The following is a 16,744-nucleotide window of genomic DNA, read 5'->3' on the forward strand; positions in this document are numbered from 1 at the left end:
ACAGCCGCCTAAATGGTAACCTTGTTTATTCAGTGATTCATTAGATAAATTTCTGTTGAGTAGGTGAGTACAAAGGACAGAATCCCTACTCTCAGGGGATTACCTTCCAGTGAGGAGTCAGGAAGTGGTACAGATAAAACCTATACATTGTACGCATATTCAGAGGTGATGATGGGCAGGAGAGTAAAGTGAAGCAAGGGCTGAGGAGGCTAGTTTTAACCACAGAAGTGAAGGGGCCCTTTGGGGAAGCTGACATTTAAGCAAGGAGTCCAGTGGGAGCCCGGGAGGCACATCCAGGCTCGTAGCCACACGACACAGAAACTGTCAGACATCTGGGCGCTCCCAGAGCCCATGAACCCCACTCTCCTCCTGCCCCTTCTCCTGAGCCTGCCCCTGCCACGGCTTCCTGGTGGTCCAGGCTCCCCACAGGTAGATCTCAGCTCTCCATGGTGACTGACGCCCAGCCACTCTTCACCCCACCCCACAGCCTCATCCAGCAGGAGGTTTTGCTCATCCAGGGCAGGGATACAATTTAACCTGCTCTCAAGGAGGGCGATGGTGTCCACTGACATTACCTGAGGATGCCTGAGTTTCAGAATCAGCCACAACTAGGGACCACACTCCACTCAGGGCTGGAATAGAATTTTTTTCATAAATCACAAGACAATCGTCATTCAGTCCACTAAGTGCTGTCCCCAGCAGCGCTGAGATATGCTGGTCACTGTGGCCTCTGCCTGGAGGTGGTCATTGCCACCTGCTCAAATGGCCCAGGACCCCAGAGCCCCTCCACTCACTAGATCTGCAGGAGTGCACAGCACATCAAGCGCAAGACCAAACCCCAACTTTCATGTTTCATTCAGACAGGCAAGATTTTCCCCTGTTTTATCAAAGATTAAGCAAAAAGACACTCATTAGACAGAGAGACTAGTCAAGGGGAATTCCAAATAATACAAATTATCTTCCCGGGACTCTCATGTTTAGGTAAAGAAGTTAAAAAGAGCTTAAGTGTATCCATCCATTGCTCCCACTTGGGAGCAATTGCTTGTCACTTGAGGGGGCAGTTCATCAGAGGAGCAGAGCCCACACCAGGGGCCCAAGGAAGAAAGGGGTGACAGCATTTTAGAAAATGACACTCTCTCCCCACAGGATAAGTTAAACAGATAGGAGTGTCTTTAAAATATCCACACAACCAATTGTTTTTCTATTAAAATGGCCAAGGAGTTTAGTCAAGCAATTTTTTTCCTTTATTTTTGTTAAATAAGATTCCAGAAAGTATAGTGCAAACACTCAGTAGAAAAGTTGCAATTAAGAAATGTACATTCACATTTAACATTTCAGTCCATTCACTGTTTTTTTTTTTTAAATAAAAATAGGACAAATTATTCAATTACTTGTCTCAATTTAATAATCTTGGAAAAGACTGGAAGGTACTCTACAGTGTTCAGTGGACGTAAAAATAGACCCGTATTGATTATACAAATCTATCATGAGAAGTTACCCAGTGATATTGAGTTGTTGTCGTTCGGGTACAGACATTTTGTTTCCGCGTCTAAAGAAGCATTTTCCGTGAGCTCTACCAACGGGACAATGTGTCGCCCCAGCCCACTCTGCGCTCCCTGGGGGGACACAGGAGGGTGAGGAGTCCACACAACCCTTCTCAATGAGTAAAGAAAATCCAAGAGTGAGCTTTGGGTTTATCTTAAATGGGAGTGGAATCTGCTGCTAAGAGATGGTCAGAATTGGTACATTAGCTCTGCGTGTGCAAGGTGGGGTGCCATTGGTGTGAACGGTGTGCACGAGAGACAAGGGGAGTGCACTGAGGCTGAGAGGAGACAGTGCAGGAGGGGTGCAGTAGCTGCACAGGCTCAGGGTCCAGGATCCGCCGAGGGGGACGCGCTGCGGCCAGCCAGCAGACGACCCGTGGTGGCCTGGGCCATGCTGTGTGCTTTGGAATCCAAACGAAGTTTTGCACGGTTAGGGATTTCACAGCATGCGATGTTGAGTGCAAACGGCTCACGCGGCCACAGTTTCAAAAGAGATGAAGGCAAAACCACGTGCCTCTCTGGGGCTGATGCCCAGGGAGCATCGGTGACCCTGGCCCGTGGAAGAGGCCGCAGCAGCGGCTTCGTCAGGATTCCCGGAACGTGGGAATGGTGCCCTGAGACATGTGCTGCGTGCCTGGGCCAGGGGTTGCGTGGGGGTTGCTGGTGGGAGGCAAAAAACAAGTTCTGGCTACTGGTGGGCCCGCTGCCCATGGAGTGCCATCTGAAGCATGAGCCCGAGACATGGCTCTCTGGCTGGCTGGTCCCCGCATGCTGCCCTGCACGCACTTATGAAGCCCAAGGGTGGGCAGATCTCTGGGGGTTAGTCTAGGAATTCTTCTCTGCTTAAACATCAGTTCTCAATAAGGGACTGCCAGCTGGTTTTGGAATCTAATACTGCTGAAGATGAGCAGCCAGCTCTAGGAGCCAGCCAGCCCTGGGGGAGTCAGGGACACCTGCGCTCTGGGGGCACCCAATCCTTCATCATCCACCACGTCTCTGCCTCACCTTCCACACATTCTCAGTGAAACCTGCACTTGGACGTTCTCTAATCCCCAAGAAGGAACACTGGCTGCCTCCTTCACGCCATTGCGTGACAAGGACATCAGAGGACTCTGACCTGGTAGAGCCCCCTGGCGGGGGCTGGGTTGGCTTCATGTAAGTGGAGAACTGTGTGGTTTGGGAGCGTCTGAGGGCCTGGTTCTCTCCCAGGCCGATGGCAGAGAGGCCTTTATAGAAAGTGAGAGGACAACAGTCCTCCTCACTGAGGGACAGTTTCTAAGACACGATGGCAGATGGTACTGCAGGATTCAGGTTTAGGACAGAAAGGATGACAAGACAGGGCAGGGATTGCAGGCCAATGTTGTCAGTCTTTGCCGGGGACCAGCTGCTGGAGCAGAGGCAGCACTCAGAGGAGAGAACACACACTGTCTTCATCTCACAACGTAAGGCCAGCTGAGGATGCCCCTGTGCCCGGGAACACCCAGGGGGTGGGCTGTGGGGCAAACGCACTGCCTGGGGACCCGCCTGGCCGCTCAGAACTAGCCTGGCCTGCACCCCCACCACCCGTGCGCACACAAGCTCAGGGCGCCATCAGAACCAGCACAGCTTCGCCAATTTCACCGTTAGTTAAGAGGCGCTGAATAGAACGGAAAACAGGCGCTCGGAACGGATGGGAACAGGATGAATCCTGGTCCTGCCACTCAGGGCTGTGTGACTTTGTCCACATCTGTAGCCTCTCTGAGCCTCAGATTTTCATCAAAAACGTGGGGAGCATAGCCACACCTCTCCCTGCCAACTGTTTGGAGGTGGGCGGGCTGAAGCACAGGGAAGGCGCCCCGTCAGCTGCCGAGCTAGACGTGGGTCTTAGTCATGATGGTTTCCTTAGTTTGTGGTCACATGAGAAGTCCACTGGAGATGTAGTTTAACTGCACAGAGGAGTGATCTGCCATTTCCCTGTGGTTATTAGTGTAGAACAAACTGAATCTAGGGAAGTACAGGAATTTCATAAAGGAATGAAGGATTATATTCATAACTACATGGACAGTCATTATTTGCGGCTAAAGAATAGGAGCCATCTGTAATCACAAGAGATCCAAGGTTTCTCTCCCCAGCCAATTGTGACCCACTCCCCAGAAGACCACCTGTCTATTGTTTTTTCCTTCAGCCCAGAGACTGAAGCCAGACCTCTAAGTGGCTCCCCGGGTGCAGAGAGGTGGGGGGTGCCCTGCCAGCTCCTTCCTTCAGAACTCCTGCACCAACAGCCACCCACCTGCAGCTCTCCCCACAGGCCTCCACATATACCAAAACCCAAACACAACAAAAATAAAACCACCACACAGAGAACAGGAAGTAGAATCAGGCTGGGGTCTTGATGCCCTGAACTTCATACTGATACTGGAGAGAGATTCTTAAAAAAAAAAAAAAAAAAAAGAGGGAAAGAGAGGAAGGGAGGGAGGGAGAGAGATAGGAAGCTCTCTTACTCTCTAGTAGTTGCTGAAGATGGAGGCCTGGGTTCCACCTGGTTGCCAGCAGGGGTCAAGGCTGCCTTTCTGTCCACCCCTCCCTGCCCCCTGCTTCCAGGCTCGGGATCTCTAGGGGCACACAGGGATGACTTCACCTGATGCCCTGGGGGGCAATCATCTGTATGTATTCCTAGTTATTCCTGTATTCCTGTAATCTGTATTCCTCTATTCCTAGTATGTTTCTTATTTGAATCCATCCTGATTCCAGGAACAAATAACTGATTCTAATTTTGCTTATGCCATGCCATGCAAATACACATGCACGCGCGCACACACACACACACACACACACACACACATACAGATTCAGATTAAGTTAGGCCTCTGGCAGAAAAGTTATCTTTTATCTTAGTGAACATATGTGTTATACTTTCAGTAAAATTAAGGAATATGAATGTCTGAGTTGTTACCATGAAGTCAAGTTGTTTAGGGAGGTCCAGCCCCAAATGGGGCACCTGAAATTGGGCTTGTTAATTTCATGAGATGGACAAAGGAGAAGACAGATTTCCTCTCACCATCACAGGACCTGCCTCCCACACACGTGAGCACAGAGGGAGGGACAGAGCACAGAGCAAAGGAAAATCTCCCTGAATCCTTTCCAAAGCTTCCTGGGGCTTCCTGGAAGTGAGAAGTCCCAAGGAGCTCCCATGAATGCCCACAGTCTGGGGTGTGCCCCTGACCTGAGAGGGAAATCTGGATCGGGTCCCAGCCTCTGGGGCTGAGCCCACAGTCCACAGCTGGTGTGACTGACCACCCTGCTGGCCATGCCTGCCCAGCCCCAGCCACTCAGCTGTCCGCTGCATCCCACTCACCCTCCCACACTGTCTCCCTGGCACCGGCCTCCCAGCCATCAGTTCGCAGAGAATCAAGGATGCCTTCCCTGCTTTTGAGGGTGGGAAACAACTGTCTGGTAGCACTCCCCAGGTGCCACCAATGCAGGCCTCGGGCACCAGCCCCAAGCTCCTGAAACCACCCTGGGAAAAGTCACAGCTCCACTGCCCCCATGGCACACAAGGCCACCCCCTGGGCACCTGGCCTGGTCTCTGCTCACAACAGACCGACAGACGTCACTGGACGCTGGGCACTGTGTCAGCGAACTTCCGAGGGTAAAACCCATCTCTGAGTTGTCTCCCAACTGAAGGCGGAGGCCTGAGCCATTACAGCTAGCCTCCCAACACCCAGGCCTAGGGCCCCCTGTCTGGCCTGCTGACCTCCAGACCTGGCAGCACAGCCCCCAGTGGACCTGGAATCTGACTTAGACCCACCCTCAGCCTAAGGTCCTGTGAAGGCAGATGCAAACCCAGGAGGCTGCAAGAAGTGACGTCACATCTTTCATCGTTCACAATGGAACTGGGAATGTTACATGATAATCTGGGAAGGCTAATGCACACTTGCAACTTTCAAAGCAAACTGCAGCTGGCGAGGGGGACGTCTGGGCCCTGGGACACGGTCGTGTCCTTCAACTGTCAGCCAGCCACAGCCCACCTCTCATTTAAATATTTCACCAAAGCAAATATTTTGAAACCAATTGCCTCTACAAAGTTTGGATTTTGGGGTTTTGTTTTGTTTTGTTAATTGAAGCCATTACAAAACCAGGGCAAGTCAATTTTCTGCAGGGGCTAGTTATACACAATCGACGGGCCTGCACACTTCAGAATGACAAGTGTGAGAGCAGGTCTGTGGTCCCCCTGTAAGGACTGCTTGACACAGGGCATATGCATGGGAACCCGCATTTCCTGTGTGCGTGGTGGATGTACACTTAGGCAGCGTTTGCCTTACGAGTCATGCTTTTTGTCCCCAGCAGGACCTGCCACATAGGGAGAAACCTCCAAGATCCCCAGACTCAAGGAATCACAGAACACGCCATGTGGAAGGGCGGACACACCCTGGAAATGAGACGGGTCCACCTGACAGGGAGAAAACCTAGACACAGCTGCCACACCAACCCAGCTCTTCCTTCCTGAGCGGTAGGTGAAAGCAAGGATTCAAATATTATATCCAGGTCGCTTCTGGGATAATGGTATCAGGTGGAGACAAAGCAAGGAAGGCTGGCTGGATCCTGTCCAAGCCTGCACATCAGCCAGGGATTGGGGGGTATCAGCGCCCCACAGTGCCCTTCAGTTTGGGGAAACATGTGCACATGGCTTGTCTCTGACTCACCAATCTGCTTTGGACCAGACCTGTCTCTACAGTTTGGAGTTAGAGTTATTGCTTCTAGTGACAGAAAGGATCGGAAGCCCTGGTGGCTCTGGAGTCTGATAAACACGGCAGGCTCACGGTGGCCGGGTCTGGGGGTAGGCGTCCACCCTGTAGGACACGGACCTCCGAATGGACTGGCCCAGGGTTGGGGGCCGTGGAAGCATCTGGAAGGTCAGGGCTGCGTTCTAATCTACTAAGGTCAGGCACAAGAGGCATGCAAGGGTCTTGAAAGGACACAAGGACGGGGTCATTCCAAAGGGTAGCAGCCTAGCCAAGCAGGGGGATGCATTAGGGACCTCACGTGTAGGCTAAAGTGTGCTGTTCACACCGGGTGTTAGGCTTGCCCTCATTTTGGTCAGAAGGGAGCAGGCAGCACCTAACCCAGTGCACTATTTACAGAGCATCTTAAAATAAATAATTTAGAGAGAACCCTACTCGGGAGGCTCTAACATTTGTACATGATTATTGTACAAGGCTAAAAATAAATAAGGCAATATCATACAGTCTTATCACAAATAAAAAGGAAATTGTTGACCAAACCCCAAGGAACGTTATGGCTGAACACGGCCCCTGTGCCCACAGGAAGCAGGTAGGGTTTGGAGCTGCTGATGATGAAGGTGGTTTGCTCATCGAAGGGGAGACCTCGCAGTTTCAGAACAGCCGAGGCCCCGATGGCTTCCCGAGGCAGCGGTGACGGGGGTGCCACGCATTCCGTGGCTTTGCCAACCCACATGGGGATCCCGCGGCTCTGTTGACCCTAGGTCCCAGCACAGCAAGGCTGGGATCTCACACCAGGCTCAGGGTCCATCTTGCTCAAGTCGATGTGAATTCAGAGCGAGCCCGTGGCTGTGGGAGCAACGACTGCTTCCTCGCTGGCGGATGGCTGGGGCATCCTCACCTTCGATCGACTGCAGCCCCTCCTCTTTAAACAGAAACCTCATGCTCAGAATATTCCTGACTGCCTACCTGCCTCATCCACTTCTAAGGGGCCATGTGATCACACTGGTCACACTGAGTTAACGCACATGGCCCAGGACCCTCTTTGCGGCTCACCGCCTGCACCCTGAGTGAGTGCCCCCTTTGCCAGGTGACAGTGTATTTGCAGGGTCATGATCCACTAAGCGGCCCGCCTCCTCCCACCATGCCCTGGGGTGGAAGCTCAGCCATGGTGAGCAGATGGGCAGCAGGACCCTGGACAGCATCTCAGCCCCACAGCTCGGCACAGACATGCACACGTGCAGGAACCATGTGCTCGGGAGACGCCTCGATTCTGCCCTGTCTGTAGGAGGTGGGGGACCACTCATCCAGGGTGCATCTGAGGAAAGACTGCCCACCTGCCCACCTCTGTCACTGGCCCATCCATACTGGCTAAGCAGCCGACTCTGCTGGCTACCCGCCCCCACAGTCACAAGACACAGGCCCACAATGGGGAGAGCCTGGAGGACACGGGGTTCAGTCCAAAGTGAACCCCTGTTCCAATACAGAAAAGTCAGGACCCCCAGGGAGGGGGTGGAGCCCTTGGAGACCAGCGAAGAGAGGGACACCCAGGCTTGCTGACTCTGCCAAGCAGGGCTCCCCTGCAACCCACAGGACCCCCCAGATGCTGTTGAAGCTCTGGGTCTCGGATGGACATTCCCCCCTACATTGACTTGCCTGTCCAGAACCTTTCCCTCCAGTTTCAAGTTGCCCTCCTCCCTGCGGTCGAAAGTCAAGGTCTCCACGTCCAGCTATTTCTAGACAGTTCCTTCCCACTGGCCCTCCTGCACCTCTGCCCCCTGCAACAGTGTATTCCAGCATGGTCACACTCCTCATCTCCATGGCAACCACAGAGATACACTGGTAGGAGATTCCCAGCCTTGCACAGAATTATTTGCAGTCGCCTTCCCCGCAAATTAGAGCAGGGGCATCTAAACTGACAACCATGAACGCCAAAACTCCACACCCAGGGGACTGGTTCTGCTGGAGAAGCGCCTTCCATCCAGGAAGAAGCTTTCTCACGCTCGTGAGGTTCCCTTATCTTCAGAGTCAGCGAAGCCTTGCGCCGCTGTTCAGCACACAGGAACTCAGGATGCCACGGTAGAGAGGTCAGAAATGATACCAACCACCTTCTCTCCTTTGAACGAACACAGTGGCGTGGGCAGAAAAGGGAATGTCCAGGTTTCACAGGAGCTGATGCACTCAGGCGGGGCAGGTGGAGAATGCAGAGGCAGAACATGAACTCTGCTGGTCACAGAAATGTGGCTGCAGGGCCCTCCAGAATTCCAGAAGACCCGCCTCTCTCAGCGAAAACTCAATCTGAAGAAAGCCAGTGGCCACCACCATGCCTGCAGTGGGACAGGTGCTTCTCAATTCTTCCCAAACCATCCCCTAAGGCCTGTCCTGCTCTGCACTGCTGAGAGAGTCCTGACTCCCACTCCAGGCTCTACAGGCCACTGCCCAGGGCTGGAGCTGCCCCCATGGGACCCACACTGCTGGGCTGATGCTGATCCATCTCAGGGCACGAGGTGGGCACCCCAGTCACTCTGCCAGCCAGACCTCTGAGGCTCTCACTGTAGCCTATGGCCCTGGTGAATGTCCTAAAGGTCCTGACACCTGGAGCTGACCCAGCCAACCTCCCTCTGCCACTGAGATGAGGACAAAACAAACACGGTCGCCACTAAAACCTCGGTGTCCGTGCGGTCAGGGTTCGCCCCTCACCCGACTTGCTGCTGGACTTACTGCCCAGCTGCTTCGGGTCATGCCTGGACTGTGCCCCTTCCCCAGCCCGGTCACTGGCTCCCGGCCCTGCTCTGCTGGATGGGCTGGTCCCTGCGGGAGCCCCAAAGACCCCCAACACCTTGAGCATTTGTGCCCTGTGCCCCGAGTGGCTGGCATGGGCTCCACTAAGCCTCCTTCCCAGAGGCTCCAGGAGGCAGGTGTTGGCCTGGGGGGCCTGGGGCAAGCCCCGAGCCCTGCAGAGTCCCTGGCCCAGGTCCAACTGGGAGGCCGGCCGCCGGGGGCACCAGGGGGTGGCCCGCGGCCAGTCTGGTCTGGAGGCCAGCTCTTCCATAAGGACACATTTTCCGCTCTGAGTTCAGGGACCTGGTTTGGGAGCCATTTCCATCGGTCCTGCCTTCCAGGAAGTACGTCAGCATCTCGCCCTTGCCCTTGACACTGACTTTGCCTCGGCACACGAAGCGGTAGGAACCCCGCCGCAGCAGCCGGTGAACTTCCTCTGTGACCTGCAGCGGGGAAAGGCCGTCAACAGGGAGCCCACGGGAGGGTCCCTCCTCCCCCCACACTGCCCACCCCAATGGCCCAGCCTCGGGCCTCCCCAGCTCTGCCTGGAGTCTGAGTCATGCTCCTCCCATGGTCACGCTGGTCTCTCTGTGAGAAGGACGTGATCATGCAAACAGCATGGGACTCGGAGGGGCCTTAACAGAGCCCTGGACAAACAGGAGAGGACAGCACTCACCAAAAGGGATACCGAGAGTGGAGGAGCAGACTGGACGGGGCCCCAAGGACCCAGCCTCAAGGACTGGCATGTGAGCTCTGTGGTCACCCCCAAGCCAGATGCCTGGACACCAGGCTCCAACTGAGGGCCGGAGCTACGTGGCCTCACTCGGCTCCCCAACAGGCTCAGTGCACCCCAAAGTCCTTCGTGGAACTGAGCCACAGACTAGCCGATTACACGGGGAAGACGCTATCCTCAGAAAGGTCACCTCTCAGATGTGGCCTCTGAGATGCAAGGTGGCAAAACGTATGGTGATAAAAATCTTTCGCATTGAACCCACAATTAATCCATTCAAAGAGATCTGTGCTCCCTAGAACCCTGACATCCAGCTTGAGCCCGAATATACACACTGACAAAACCCTCTGAGTCTTATCCTTATGGTGAGCTCCCTCCTTTCTTGCCTTATGAAGAATGGGAGGCAATAAAATTCCCAGATAATTGCACAAAGAACTGCTGGAGGTAAAGGTAATCTGCCACTACACACAGTAAAGCTGAAAATGAAGGTTTTAGGTTGGGATGGGCCTGGGTGTCCTTCCAGGTTGCCTGGGAGCTCCAGCTACCCCTGTGCTCTGCATGCCTCCACCCTGAGATTCGAGCCAGGAAATCCCAGGCTGTGAGTCGGGGCTGTGCATGATGTTGCTGTGGTGGGTCCCAGAGAGGGTCCAGGTCAGGGGCTCAGAGACACAAGGTCCCCAAGAGGCTGAGAGGGCATCCCCCAGGAAGTTTGATTTTTAACCATCTGCAGGAGAATCCCTGTATTTCCCAAGAGGCTGACTAGGAACTCTCCCTGGAGTTCTCTGGCCAGCATCAGGGGTGGGGGGACACCTGCTCTGCAGCCACGTCGACCTGACTCTAAGAGACAATGCTGAGCCCCCATAGAGGAATTTCCAGGGAAGCACCTGCTTGATCCCCAAGCAGGTGGCTGAGGTGGAACCTGGGAATCATCACAGGTACCTGCCTGAGAGTTAGTGCCCAATGGATGGGGGCGGGGCCCCAGGAACTGAAGGGGCACAACGCGGGAGAGCCCCAGGCCAGCAACCTTCTCACTGAACTGCAGCCTGCAGGATCGCACCCCAGTGTCTCTCTCAAACCCTGGGGTGAATGCACGGGTCTGTGGAGGACCGAGTGAGAAGTTGTGATAAAAAGGACCAGCGTGAACTGGCTGCAAGGTGGGGACTGCCGGCTGTGCAGTGCTCAGAGGCGGCCTCGGGGCCCGACCACAGCGGAGGGCCTGGCCCCAGCACTACATTCTCTGCCACCGTCTTTCACATCTTCAGTGCCAGCTGGCGTCATGCACCAAGTTCTCGTCCCCCATGAGCCACCCACAGGTTCCCAGGTCAGGTGGCCCACTGCACCCACCTTTCGAAAGGCAAGGAAGCCCCTTCTCTTCTAGGGAGCTGTCACCCCTCCCAACTAACTGTCCCCTGCCACTCACCACCCCAACTCTGCTCCTGACCACAGAGGGGTCACCCCCCCCCCCCGCCGCCGAAGCCGCAGACACACCGAGCCACCTGGCTTGGTGTCCCCACCCAGAAGAGGCAGACAGGGACAGGAGGACGCAGGCTGCTGGGCTGGGTGGCCACCCCCACACGACCCTTGCCCCTCCCACCTCAGTCTCCCGGCACCAGGATGGACACCTGGGCCCTGGGGACTTCTGAGTGAACTGACCTGGATCCGGCCCTGGACGCCGGTGCTGTCCATGCGACTGGCCACATTGACCGTGTTTCCCCAAATGTCATACTGCGGCCTGCGAGCCCCGATCACTCCAGCTACCACAGGGCCAACGTTGATGCCTGGAAAACAGCCACGGCGTGGTGTCCGTGCAGAGGCTTCCGAGGGGAGGAGCTGCCCCTCGTGAAGTCACGGCTTCCTGGGGTCGCTGAGCAACACTCCTCCTCAAAGCAGGGACCCTACAGCATTGCCGAGGGGCAGCTCCCGACCTCTACTTGCACACTACACCATTAGCCAGCGGTCCCCACCTCAAGAAGAAGTCCCGTTTCCTGGAAGGGTGACCCCATGCTGAGTCCTGCTGCTAAGAAAGCTAAGTTTTCAGTCTGTAGGTGTGTCCCCACACCCAGCTCCCTCTTCCAGAAAGGGCAGTAGCTCCTGTTTCCCCAGATGGGATCCCTCTGTTCTTTCCAGTGTGGGGCCCAGAACTAAGTATTTGGGGATGCTCTAAAGAGAGTGAGGCCCCCTTCTCTTTATGTGGTCGGGGTCTAACTGGCCTGGACAGTGACACAGGCCTGGGTGCCCCAAATCTCCCCTGCAGCCAGGTCTGGGCTGACGCCACATCACACCTTCTGACTCTGTACTCTGCATCAATTTTTCTGAGCTTACCCAAGCATATTATAACATTTCAGACATTGACCCAGTCAGCCCCCTAAAGCCTGGGCACTTGGCATCTTCGGGAGCAGGTGGGGGCAGAATTGGCTACAGTGAGCTGGGAAGCTCAGGCTAGGTGAATGTGGGGACCCAGGGAGAAGCCCCAAAAGGGCCACTTTCAGATGGCTGGGGGAACCTGGGGAACCCCCTTTTACCACCCTGGAGGCCCCAATCCACGTGGACAAGACTGAGCCAGGATCCAGCCTCCTGTTTGACCAGCCGCCCAGGTACGGAGGTCCAATTGGCCTATGGGTCCTCAGTAGGAGAGTAAGAAGCAGAATCTCCCTGATGGACCCTTGGATCTCTTTCTTGTCACATCCGTTCATCTATGAATCTGAGCCCATGGCCCCGGAGGAGAACGGAACCCTGCGGGTGAGGCACAGAGGGTGCCCTGCTCCCACCTCCAGCACATCCCGCAGGCCAGGCACCAGGGCCAAGTCAGCCCTTGTGTTTAAGCTCATCAGAACTGCCCCCACTCTGGTGGACACCGGCTACCACACCTCAAACCCACTCAAACCCGGCTCTAAGTTCTGTTCTTAAGGTCACTGAACATTTGAATTGTAAAACAAAAATAAATGTCCAGTTTAACTGTATCATAGACTAGCAGGTAAGTGTGGGGAGAAAGGGGGTAGGGAGGGACAGAGGAAGGAAGGAAGGGAGGGAGGGAGGGAGAAAGAACTCTCTAATTTTACTATATCCTCAACTAATACAAAGTTTTCTGCTAAACCTATCTTACCAGGAAAGAAAAAAGTGAATTTAAGACTACAAGAAAAGAAACCCTATAGTCTGGTAAGAGCTGGAGAGGAGCTCAGATCCCAGCTGGTTCCCCTCCTCACTCACAGGCGCAGAACGGGAGCCCAGGAGGACCAAGGGCCCGGCCTGAGCCTACACCGCTGGGCTCCTGCACAGCCTATCAGATCCCCAGGCCCGCGGACAGGAAATGGGGCATCTTCCTCCAGGTAAGTGTGGGCTCAGAGCTGTATCTGAGAGTCTCTAGGACAATCGAGGTTTCTCCTGTGTTGTGTGAGCTGGACAATGATTCTTCCAGGCTCTTAAGTCACCAATACCATGATCCCTGCATCGCTTGTACTCCTCTGGGTGGCGCCATCCTCCTTCTTGTGAGACAAGCGAGTCTGGACCAGCGACCCCTGCTCGTGAGGAAAGGCCCAAGCCACAGGCTCCCAGGGCAGCAGAGGAAGGGTGAGCTGGCCCACATGATGGGATAACTTGCAGCCACGTACCAACACGGAGCACAAAGTCGTTGTAAGACTGGTAGTTGATCTCATCCAGGACATCAAACATCTCGATGGCAAAATCTGCCAATGTGCTGAGGTGGGAGGAGATGCACTTCTTAGCCTGGACATGAGCACACACAGGTTATTACATTTGAGGGGTGCAAGGCCAGAGAGGACAGGGACACTCAGCCAGTGACCTGCAGGGGTGAGGGGACTAGCCTGTACCCCTCATGGCATCAGGGACTTGATCCCCATGTCAATAGCTGGCTGGAGCTGGAGGCTGGCTGGGTGGTTCTCATCAGGGATTGAGTGGCACCCTATAGCTGCCCTAGGGTGTGTTTATCATCCCATTCTACAGGTAGGAGACTGAAATGGAGGTAGAATATTATTGCTCAAGGCTTACAGCTCCTGAGGCTGAGGCCATTGGAACCTAAGCAGAGCCCTTCTGCAGGAATGGGCTGGTGGGATTGGAGGGGACCCTGTTGTGGGAAACCAAATGTCCCACTGCTCAGACAATGCTGCCACTGGCCCACTGTAGACAAACAAAGCAAGGTGACCACGGTGGATGGTCAGCGTTCACAACAGCAGAGAGCAATTCCAACCCTCCTTCCTCACACACTGAGACTCTCTTTCACTGTGTTGTATCTCCTTGGATACCAATCAGGTGGTTTGCAAAGATTTTCTCCAAGTCTATGAATTGTCTTTTCATTATAGTATTTTCCACAAATATAATTTTAAAATTTTAATCAAGTCCAACCTAACAGTGTTTTCTTTCACAAGTCATGCTTTTTGTACCATGTCTAAAAACTCATGACCAAACCCAAAGCTACCTAGATTTTCTCCTATGTTATCTTCTAGATATCTTATAGTGTTTCATTTTACATACAGGCTTATGATTACATTTTGAATTAGTTTTTGTGAAGAATGTAAGGTCTGTGCCTGGATTCATTTTACAAATATAGATAGCTAAATATCCAATTTTTTCTAGCACCATTTGTTGAAGACTATCTTTGCTCCATTTGTCAAAGATCAGTTGATTATATTTATGCAGATTTATTTCTGGGCTCTCTATTCTGTTCCACTGGTTTATTTCACTACTCTTTTGCCAAAACCATACTGTATTGATTATTGCAGCTCTATAGAAAGTTTTTTAATATTACTTATTTATTTGGCTGTGCTGGGTCTTAGTTGCAGGATGCAAGATCTTCGATCTTTGTTGAACCATGCAGGATCTTTATTTTAGTTGCAGTATGTGAAATCTTAGTTGCAGCATGTGAAATGTAGTTCCCTGATCAGGGATCAAACCCGGGTCCCCTGCATTGGAAGCCAGGAGTGTTAGCCACTGAACCACCAGGGAAATTCCATAAATCTTGGTGTCCGATAGTTTCAGTCCTCTAATTTTGTCCTGCTTCTGCTATGTTGTGTTGACTACCCTCAGTCTTTTGTCTTTCCATGCAAACTTAGGATCAGTTGGTCAAATAACAAAATAACCTGCTATACTTTTTATCAGGATTGCAATGTCTACAGATCAAGTGAGAATAACTGACATCTTAATGATATTTGAGTCTTTCTATGCAGAAACACTGAGGAGTTCTTGACTTATTTAGACCTTCAATCTCTTTAATCAGACTTTTATAGCTTTCCTCATAGAGATATTATATATTTTTTTTAAATTTCTACCTAATATTTAATTTTGGGGTGCTAATGTAAATGGCATTGTATTTGTTATTTTAAACTCCCCTTGTTCATTGTTGGTATATAAGAAAGCAATTGACTTTTGTACACTAACCTTGTATTCTTCAACTTTGCTATAATTGCTTACTGTTGTTGTTTTGTTGATTCCTTTTTATTTTTTATATAAACAATCATGTTATCTATGAACAAAGATACTTTTACTTCTTCCTTCTCTGTCTATATACTTTTTATTTCCTTTTCTTGTCTTATTGCATTAGCTAGGACATCCAGTATGAATGTCAACTATGAGTGGTGAAGGGGGCCATGTTCCTCATCTTAGTGGAAGATATTTATTTCTTACCATTAAGTATGATGTCAAAGCTACAGGGCTTTTGCAGATATTCTTTAAGTTGAGGAAGCTCTGTCTCTTCCTAGTTTGCTGGGAGGTTTTCTTTTTTTTAATCAGGAATGAGTTTTAGATGCTGTCAAATAATTTTTCTGCATTTATTGATATGTTCATATGATTTCTCTTCTTTATCCTGTTGATATGGTACATTTTACTAATTCATTTTGTGTTTTTTTTCTTTATCAATTACCTTATTTTTTATGGAAATTTTTTTCATTTATTTTTATTAGTTAGAGGTACTAATTCATTTTGAAATGTTGAACCATTTATCTAGAATAAACCATTTATCTAGAATAAATCCAACAACCTGCTTGTGGTATATAATTCTTTTCATACATTGTTGGTTCAACTGGTAAATATTTGCTAAGGACTTATGTATCTAAATTCATGAGAAATACAGTTCTATAATATTCCTTTCTTGTAATTCTTTATCTGGTGTTGATATTATGGTAAAATAAAATGAGTTAGGAAGTATATGCTCTACTTCTACATTATGAAAGAGATTTTAGGAAACTGGTATGATTTTAGGAAACTGATGTGAGCCAACTTTCCTCAAATGCCTGCTGGAATTCAACAATAAACCCATCTGGGCCTAGTGCTTTCTGCTTTGGGGAGTTATTAACTACTGATAAATTTTCTAAAATAGATACAGACCTGTCTAGATTATCTGTTTTTCTTATGTGAGTTTTAACAGATTATGTCTTTCAAATAATTGGTCCATTTCACCTAAATTACCAAATTTTGTGGTCATATAGTTACATTTTTATACTAGTTGGAAATAGGAACTTTTAAAATATTTGATTTTCTAATTGTCTGTAGTTAAGAAACAGAGATAAAATAAAAATTTCTATGTTGTTTTACATCCAGCAAGTTTCGCAGTTATGTAAAAATTCTTTCAGTTTATATACAAACATTTCAGCCTTGTATATTTTAAATATGCAAGCAATTTGAGAATGAAGGTTTGTTATTACTTTGCAATTCATAAACCATCTATTCACTTTTCTTTCCTTATTGGACTGGCCAGGACCTCCACTGTAGTATCAGAGAGTTGTCCATAATACACTTTAATATCTTTTAAATGTCCATTGGTTCAGTGGAATTGGCCACTCTTTCATTTCTAATATTAGTAATTTGTGTCTCCTCCCTTTTTCTTGATTAGCATGACTAGAGATTATCAAATTTATTGACCTTTTCAAAAAGCCAACTTTTGGTTTCATTTATTTTTCTTCACTTTATGTCTTTGATTTCATTCATATGTGCTCTGATTTTTATTATTTCTTTCCTTCTGT

At 50.9% G+C, this 16,744-nt stretch overlaps 1 protein-coding gene across 2 annotated transcripts in view; it reads right to left on the minus strand.

The window, feature by feature from the left end:
* Nucleotides 1–1,221: 1,221 nt before the first annotated feature.
* ADCY1 (adenylate cyclase 1) overlaps nucleotides 1,222–16,744 on the minus strand; it is a 105,010-nt gene continuing 89,487 nt past the window's right edge. Inside the window, exons 18-20 of one of the 2 annotated variants that reach the window (XM_043463435.1) lie at nucleotides 13,382–13,496; nucleotides 11,427–11,551; nucleotides 1,222–9,486 (exon numbers count right to left, since the gene is read on the minus strand). In XM_043463435.1, coding sequence (XP_043319370.1) covers nucleotides 9,148–9,486; nucleotides 11,427–11,551; nucleotides 13,382–13,496 — 579 coding nt within the window. In that variant the 3' untranslated portion in view covers nucleotides 1,222–9,147. Of the gene's footprint in view, nucleotides 9,487–11,426; nucleotides 11,552–13,381; nucleotides 13,497–16,744 lie in introns of those variants that run through there. The other variant, XR_006268580.1, reaches the window with a different exon arrangement.

This window comes from Cervus canadensis, chromosome 3 (assembly GCF_019320065.1).
Source record: "Cervus canadensis isolate Bull #8, Minnesota chromosome 3, ASM1932006v1, whole genome shotgun sequence".
Taxonomy (NCBI): Eukaryota; Metazoa; Chordata; class Mammalia; order Artiodactyla; family Cervidae; genus Cervus; species Cervus canadensis.